Here is a 9,136-nt window from a genome sequence, read left to right as displayed (position 1 = left end):
TCTGTGAATATTATCAGTGCTTGGTAGACATTATTATACAAATGTTATACATTATTAGATAGATTAATTAATAGGTTATAATTACTGTTAAACCCTGTTTATTAATTTATAATTTATATTTATCATAAATTTCTACATAAATAATAATTTTAAATTATTTATATTTTAAAAAGCAAATAATAATAATAATTTAGACAAAAATATTATTACATAATAATGTAGCCATAATTAATAATAATTATAAATATTTACATTTAAAATAACAATATTAATGTGTTTTGGTGCAAGTTTACCAACTTGAGCATGTTTTATCATGGTTTATTGTTAAACTATGAGTCTTTCACTGATTATTTGTGTCCTTGTTTTATTTATTTATTTACTCTCTTTTCATGAAAGGGTGTTCCTTATTTTGCTTGCTGAAGTGGGCAACCCTAACTAGACTATATCCTGATAGTAGTAATTACCACACCTAATTTAGCAACTAGTGAATTCCATTTGTTGGTATACATTTTTTAATCACAATATTAAGACATTTATTTGAAATATAAAGTAACAATTTTCACTATTAATTACATATAACAAGCAAAATGCAAGGGTAACTACTGAGATAAGAAATATTGGTTACACATTATTTTAAAGTGTCCATGTTACAGTGTAGTTATAAATTTATGTAGGAGTATTAATTGACCACATGTACTTACTATATGGTTAGATTTAGGATCAGGGTTTGGCTTAGGGTTACTTGCATGTAATTATGCATAATAAATTGTTTTTACTAGTGTAACAAGGACACCTTAAAATAAAATGTAAACAAAATGTAATGTTATATAAAATAAATGCTTGCCTGTTATGGAGATAGTTAGAAAACTATAAACTAAATACTATTAGTATACTACTAGTCCAACAATTAGTATAACTAAATAGGCAATAAATTACAATTAAAAGAACATATTATTACATAACATGTAGGGTAAAATATAGACGATAAACCTGTATAAAAGTAAACTAATCCAAAATAAGACCAGATATTCTAGTATGGCAGAGGCGTAACTGGTGTATCTAATAAACAGTTAAATGTGAAACTGAAATACGCGTTAGTCATTACTAGATTACGTACAACTAATAATAATAATAATAATAATAACGATAAAAAAAATAAAATCATGTTCTATAAGTGATAACATGGCTTGCCATACTGACAGTTTCTTAGTAGCCCGACATCCATGAGAATGGCCTGCAACCCATTTGAGGCATATCTCTCATTTGCAATAGATTTGCATGGTTTGAATTGGATCCCATCAGAGTATTGTCATAAACCATAGTCACCAAAGAGTAAATCAAAATAGATGTGTTCTGTGTAATTCTCAAAAGTTCATAATTTGGGTGATTACTAGTGAACCGCAGTTTTGGGATTGATTTGCTACATGGACTTCATCTAAGAATTCACAGCAAGAGATATAAAATGAGGCTTAATAACTACACAGCTCTGATTCAGTGGTGTGCCTATATATGCTGTGCATGTGTGTGTGTCAGAGTCATATGTGCACACATGTCTATATGCCTTTTGTGTTGCTTTGTCTGTGTATGGCAGCTGCCTAGAGGGGGTGGTTTGAATGATGCAATCCCTGCCATCCATTAGCAAATTTGTCCCATTTTCTGCACTGTGTGGAGCACATTTTGACAGCGGGACTATATAATTAGCTATGTCGACTGGTGAGTTTATAAAAACTGCAATGAAAAAACTCACATAATAATTATGTTCCTTTTTTTTATGTTCATCTGCTGGGTCACCAATATACCAACAGCAAGCAGAACAGAATGTGCTATTCCCTCTCAATACCATATTTATTTAGAAGGGTTTTGGAAATCCTGAAGTCTTTTCTACCTCTTCTTCATACTTATTAAGATCATGGAGCATACACCGTGTATATTATGTAAACTGTGGACATTGTTTTAATATATTCCATGTTTTTGCTGTAGCTACATAGTGTGTATATATATATATATATATATATATTGTTGGACTCTATTAAATGCCTATACAGCATGTGAATACAACATGTTAGGCTTAAGTTTAATATATATGTGTGTGTGTGTGTGTGTGTGTGTGTGTGTGTGTTTGAAACCGCTATAGTCACAGCAGTGGTCATTTCTTTTGTGAAAATAATAAGATTAACATTTCCTTTTACAGATATGGAGTTCTTTGTGACTAGATATCTAGAAATGCATGCATTGTAAATGCAACATTTCATACACGCTTCATTTTAAATTTGAGTCATATCCTCTCCTTTACAAATCCATCACTTACAGTATTAACAGCAATAATCACAGGCTCGCATGCTCTTGTCCTTACAGCTGTCTGATGCCTCATAAGCGTTTGCTGAGTAAATACCCACCCACCCTTACACATTTTACAAGCTTAGTTTATGTCAAGTAGAGACAACTTTCGCCAGACACACCCCTAAAAACTTGGACGTGGTGGTCTGCGTTTCTGATTGGTCGGGAAGCGCGACTGACAACACCTGCTTAACTCCTTCATCCGAACTGACACCCGGACTCTGGGAAATATATCCAGCATCCATCCCTTCTCCGCTCTCACACGCTCCCTCTATGTCATCTCGACAGTCTCCACATCAGATCCCGCGCTGACAGCCTGATAGTATCTATCGCGCAAACTGAGTGGAGAAATGTTGACCAAATGCGCACTAGCCTTGCTGCTTCTCTCCGTTTTGGGGCAATTGGTGGGAACGGATAACGCTGACGTCCACGAGACTCACCCTGAGAAACCGGCCAGTCAGAAGGGACGTCTCTCCTTGCAGAACACAGGTAAGAGAAAGCAAGTGTTGCGAAGCTGCTATTCCGCTCCAGACTGACTCTCGTGCGGTCAGAACGCGATTTCGGCGCAAAACCGACCAGTGCACATCTCATTTTCCGAAGACGCAGGAAGACGATAACTCGTAAATACGGAGCACACGTAGAGAAATCCAATATCTTCGTAAACTATTAATAGCGTGGCACAAGGTAGGCAGAGATATACGGTGACATTGCTGTCAGGTTCGCGCGTGCGTCTTATTTTCGTGGATTTGTGTTTACGCACGACACCCTCAGCTGGTATTTTATTATTAACTGCCATGCAAAGTGCTCATTATAAAGAGCATCACATATAAACGGCGCAACTTTTGTTACATTGTGCGGGAGAGCAAGTTAAACCTGTAGTGTGTGATGCAATGGCTCTACGTGTTGCACTAGGTGGATCAAACTTAACCGTTCTCACGGCAGAAAGGCAATTTAATCCCGTGCATTATGACAATTAAATAAAGCAGCAATGTCAGCCATCAAATCTTTTCAACTTTTGCATGGGACTAGCCCAAGCTAGTATATTACAGCAGAACAGATTCCACGCACGATCCACACGTCCACAAACGCGAACGGCTGACTTTACCTGTGCACCTCCATCAGCCAAGATCCACTGCCATGCATTTACACTGGCATTGGGTAGAATTCATATACAAGACCTTAAAAACCTCTCATATGCTCTATTCTGTAAAGCTGAAATGCTTTAGGGAAACTCTAAAAGCTTTTGGAATAGGCCTTTCTAAATCAGAACGTTCAGGTATTTAGAATATTTCAAAAATTCAAATTTTGGAACGTTTGTGTTTAAATAAGAAAACAAGCATTGTGAAGACATACATTGTGCTTATGTGTTCGATTGGTTCATATAATGTAATGTTAGAAAAAGACAGTCTGTATTTTTATTTAATAAATTTACAAATGCATGAGGATTGGAGTAGCCATTGAGAGGTCCCCAGAAATAACATTAAAATAATAAATAAGTCAAGGCAGTCTGTAATGTGATAGCTGCAGAGCTCTTTACTTTTCATGAACTGATTTATGCTTTATACTTTGGCTTTTTACTGACACAGTGGGGTTTCAATTTCACAGTAAATTTTATTAACTGTTTGCTTTGCATTAGAGCAAATACCATGACATATTTAATCATTTTTGTCTTATTACAGCACATGATTTGTTCATTTTAAAATAAAAGTCTTTAATAGCCAGTTTACATAATGTTTGTGTTTAGTTGCTGCTGTAAAACTTAAATACTGAATGCCGTTCATGCATCCTTTCTCTTACTACTCTTCTTTAGTAGGGCACGACTAACAGACACATCACAAACTATTTTATAAAGATGTGGTTATGAAAAATACAACCAAATGTCTATCTTTGTGAGCTGATCTAAATCTCTAAATAAGCGAATAAAGTGCTCCTTTTTGTATCAGAATTGCTTTTCAGTGTGCTGTTTGCTAGTCTCTATTTCCCTGGTTAGCTTTCTGAATCTCAGAAGTCATTGCTGATCTCTTCAGCAAGGTAAAAGCAATCTCGTCCTGCCCTATATACAGTTAACCTTGCTTTTCCACATCGCAGGCAGTTACTGCAAGATGCCTCCCAGTTCGATGGACTTTAATAGCATACCTTAATTACCACAGCGCGCTCTCAGCTAAATTTGTCCCCTAAATACAGTTCTTCAATTTTCACAGGAGAAACAAACCCGGAAAATAGGCCTCTGCATTCATGTGTAAAAGGTTGTGTCAAGTATATTTCTAAAGCAATTTTATTTCTTATTTAAACATAGACTTGTTGTAGAGATCGCCTTGGATCGGCCAAAATCGAGTGTTGCAAAGTCTTTATTTAGCTTTAAACAGCATTCTCTGTCTTTCTATCCTCCGCAGCTGAGATCCAGCACTGCCTCGTGAGCGCAGGAGACGTGGGCTGCGGTGTCTTCGAGTGTTTCGAGAACAACTCCTGCGAAATCCGGGGCCTTCAGGAAATCTGCATGAACTTCCTGCACAATGCTGGCAAATTCGACTCGCAGGTAAGCACATAGTTGCCCCAGTTCTCCCACGGGGTTCATATCCCTCAGATGCGTCCAGAGGATGACCCAGCGACCGGCCTGGGCCATCTGGCATCGCCTCCATCCTGGCTCATGTTTCACAAGGTGCAGGTGGATTTGAAGCAGAGGGTTTCAAGCTTGTAGCACGGTATCAAGATTTGTGTCTAGCAAAAATAGTTACACTATTAGTACATGTTATCCCAGCAGAGAAAGAAAGGCTGTTTACGACTGCATATAAGACTCTGTCTTAAACACTTACAGGGCAAGTCCTTCATCAAGGATGCACTGAAGTGCATGGCTCACGGCTTGAGGCACAAGTTCAGCTGCATCAGCCGAAAATGCCTGGCCATAAAGGAAATGGTCTTCCAGCTGCAGCGGGAGTGCTACATGAAACACAACCTCTGCTCAGCTGCTAAAGACAACGTCAATGTCATGGTGGAGATGATACATTTCCAAGACTTATTTCCCAAAGGGTAGGTATCACGCTTGGCGTATCAGCTTTCCAATGCATGCTCCTGTTTGCACATATTATATGGCGTCCTGTCCTTGTGCTTTGGTATTGTTTGTGGTTTAGCGAATAGGCTTGTTACAATCAATAATTTTGTACTGACGACTGTCAAACAATTCTGTTTTTTTTTCACGTTGATTATAATGTATACTTTTTTTTATTTCATTTATAATATATATAATTGTATCAGTCCATAGGATTTATATTTTCTATTGGAAATTTATATTTATTTAATTAATAATATAATGCATTCTGTTCGAACCCACAAGCCTTCATTTAATTTAAAGAAAGTCCCCTGAACACTATATTTGTGAACTTTAAAATTGTTTTTATCATTTATTTAGTGCTACTGACACAATATTTTGCATTTGATGGCATTTCTTTAAGCATTTAAAGAGACAGTGCACCAAAATATATATATAATATGTTTTTTTTAAAAAACATGAGACACGTTAAAGCTTAACAGAATAGCCGGTTATTTGCGCGCTGTGTTCGGTGCGGATAGAGAGAGAGAGAAGTGTATCACGGACAGCGACACTGAACCGAGCTCTTTTCTGCGAAGTTCTCCTCGAAGTCCCTCCTGCACCTGAACGAACAAATACAAATCGCAGTTTGAACAAACAAAAAGATGCGAAAGAGCCCAATTCAGTACTTTCAGTTATTATTCTTTTATTTCTTATGTGAAAGTAAAGTTTTGGAAAAAAAATGGGATGTGTATTATATTGGATGCGTTCATCGTCTCTTAAAGTGGCCGCGCCTAATTTCCTAAGAAAATTAAAATGAAAATCACTCACTGCTCTTGACTGAATTACTTTGTAGTTTTAACAGTCAAACCAAAAATTATTCAGACACCAGATATAATTTTTGATATATATAGCAAAACTGTAATAATGTGAGAAATGTTGAAGGTGTCGAAATAGATGTAGGTTTGATTGTATATTTCATTTTTACATTGAAGACTATCCAGTGCTATTTTACATTTAATTATTTGGTTTCTGTACCTTGACACCTAAAAAATTGAAAAAAAATTAAACATTGTGTAAATAGCACAAATAAATAAAAATTAACGAACATACCGGGGCCCCACTGACCCCAGCTACGGCAATTCAAATATTATTTTTTTAATTTGTATAATGGCATCTTTTTTTTTATGACTGAAGGCCAGTATCACTGATACCAGTTCTACTAATGTCTCTAAGAAATAGTTTTCCCCTAATATTTAACCATTGACTATAGGTATTCAACATTACAAGAGCTATTTATTTTAACGTTTGTTAGACTACTAAAAATAACTTCTAATTTAAGTAAATTTAAAGGGATGACTTTGTTTCTTCAGTAGAACACAAACCAAGATTTTTAACTCAAACCGTTGCAGTCTGTCAGTCTTATAATCGAAATGAATGGGAATCACGGTTTTGAGAGTAAAAAAAAAACATACACAGACAAAGCCAAATTCAACCCTGCGGCTCATGACAATACACTGATGTGTAAAGACACAAAACGATCAGTCTGTGCAAGAAACTGAACAGTATTTATATAGTAACAGACGCTTGCTGTGGAGAAGAACATGCTCAGGATGCAATAAAAAATTATGTAATAAAAACTATTTAAGTACTGTTCAGTTTCTTGAATAAACGATCTTTCATGTTTATCCACATCAATGTATCGCCACGAGCCACAGTGTTTAATATGGTTTTGTTTGTGCATGTTTTTTCGACTCTCAAAACCGTGATTCCCATTCACTTCCATTATAAGACTGACAGACTGCAACGGTTTGAGATAAAATTCTTTGTTTGTGTTCTACTGAATAAACAAAGTCACCTATATCTTGGATGCCCTGGGGGTTACAAGATAAACATCAAATTTAAATTTTGGGGTGAATTATCCCTTTAATGCAGCTTTAACTGAGGATGCTATTGATTTTATTTGAGGGTGCTTAGCACCCCTGTAGAACCAGGCCTGAACTGACCGCTATCATCCTGCTTTCTTAGGCCGTACGTCGAGCTGGTAAACATCTTGCTCAGCTGTGGAGAGGAGGTGAAGGAAGCCATTACGCGGAGCGTGCGTCTGCAGTGCGAGCAGAACTGGGGCGCTCTGTGTGACAGCCTGAGCATCTGTACATCCATCACCGCCGCTCCAGCGTCAGGAGGCCTCGAGCGACGTCCACCGCTTTCCTCGCAGTCAGACGCCGAGCACCACAAGAGCACACGAACAGGAGACAAGGACAAACCCGGCAAGGTCAGCTTCAGTTCCCACACGAGAAGCCGGAGCCAAGGCCAGCGCCGCGCCAGTGTAGATGCAGGCCCCGCCGAGCAGGAAGAGTCAAAGATCAGCGACATTCGGAGGTGAAACAGCAGGATCACCCAAACTGACCATGACACCCCAATCCCCCTCGTCACAGACTCAGCAGACCTCTTAATTCAACCCATCCACCCTCACATCTCCACAGTCATTCCAGCTCTCCCAAACTGTACATTTTGCAGGGTAAATGTGGTGCAGCTTTTTTGATACTCCAGATTATAGGACAGATTGTTAATTTTGTAGAATTGCTTTTATTTTAGTTCTAAAACAGCATCTCTATTTTGCAAATCATATCAATCACCTTGTTTATTTATTTTATGCTTCATGCAACATTTGAATATAAAACATGTATATATAAAACTATGTATATCTATATTTATATAAACACATCTAAATATAGCCTACATATTCAGTAATGATATACTATATGTAATATAGTGCTTGCTGTTGTATTAGTTACATTATTGCACCAATTACGCATCTGACTGTAGATATGTAAGATACTTTTGTGTGTGTATTGTTATTTGAAATACTTGATTAAATACAAGCTGTACAGGATTGAAGTCCAGGACTAGCACATACAGTATGACGCTCTGTGCTTCTTAGAAGGAAAGCGAAGTCAAAACAACGTCCAGTTACAAGCTTATTGTGCCTTGAGAATATTACATAGAGGCTTTACCCTAAAATAAACTGTGGAACTGGAGCAGATGCATGATAGTAAAAACTTCTAGCTGCCTCATGTCTCAGTATGATAAAGCACCCTAATAGCATCGCTTAAGTCTAATGTGTATGCTGCATTTCTGGACTTTGCCCAAACAGATTAGTTGAACATAGGAACAACTTTAGCACACAGTGTCTCATGGAAAGCAGGCCTGCTTGTGCTCTGGCCAAGTCCACAGCCAGCCGCTGGTGTTTCCAAGTAAAAAATAGCAGTTTTCTCCCAGAGCCACTGAGAAGAGCCAGAAGCTGGAATTGCAGTCGTCTGGCCTCAGACCCAAGAACTGGGTTAAGTCTACATAAGAAGCTCAGGGTATTACTGACAATAATATTGAAATGGGTGAATTATTGTTTACTATAGCTGCGAAAAGAATTGTTTTGGGTCCTTGCCACGTGATTGGTTAATAAAATGTTCGGAGCTGATTGTTGGTTTAAGAATAAGGAACGGCCTGTACAGTTCTGCTATTCATCAGCCTAAAGACAACAGTAGTTACTTTGACCAATCATCTTCTTAATTCACTCAGGTATTCCAATGAACATGTGGGCAAAAATGTGATCAACTTTGGGTTTAAACCTGGAAAAACATTTTTAGATTGTTACAAGGAATGAAAAAAAAAATCTGTGTACACCTATTACATTGAATAATAGATTCCATATCGGTACAGATAGCATGTGTTCCAATTGTTTTAGGAAAAATAAATACTAAAATTCATTTCTTA

The 9,136-nt window shown here is 37.3% G+C and overlaps 1 protein-coding gene across 1 annotated transcript; it reads left to right on the top strand.

The window, feature by feature from the left end:
* Positions 1 to 2,537: 2,537 nt before the first annotated feature.
* Positions 2,538 to 9,136, top strand: LOC113114294 (stanniocalcin-2). Its single transcript, XM_026281188.1, has 4 exons — positions 2,538 to 2,826; positions 4,731 to 4,873; positions 5,153 to 5,364; positions 7,391 to 9,136. The coding sequence occupies exons 1-4, from the start codon at positions 2,688 to 2,690 to the stop codon at positions 7,746 to 7,748; spliced, it is 852 nt and encodes a 283-aa protein (XP_026136973.1). The 5' UTR covers positions 2,538 to 2,687; the 3' UTR covers positions 7,749 to 9,136.

Source organism: Carassius auratus, chromosome 14 (assembly GCF_003368295.1).
Source record: "Carassius auratus strain Wakin chromosome 14, ASM336829v1, whole genome shotgun sequence".
Classification (NCBI taxonomy): Eukaryota; Metazoa; Chordata; class Actinopteri; order Cypriniformes; family Cyprinidae; genus Carassius; species Carassius auratus.
The sequence above is the reverse complement of the archived record's forward strand: the minus strand, read 5'-3'. Positions and strand labels throughout refer to the sequence as shown.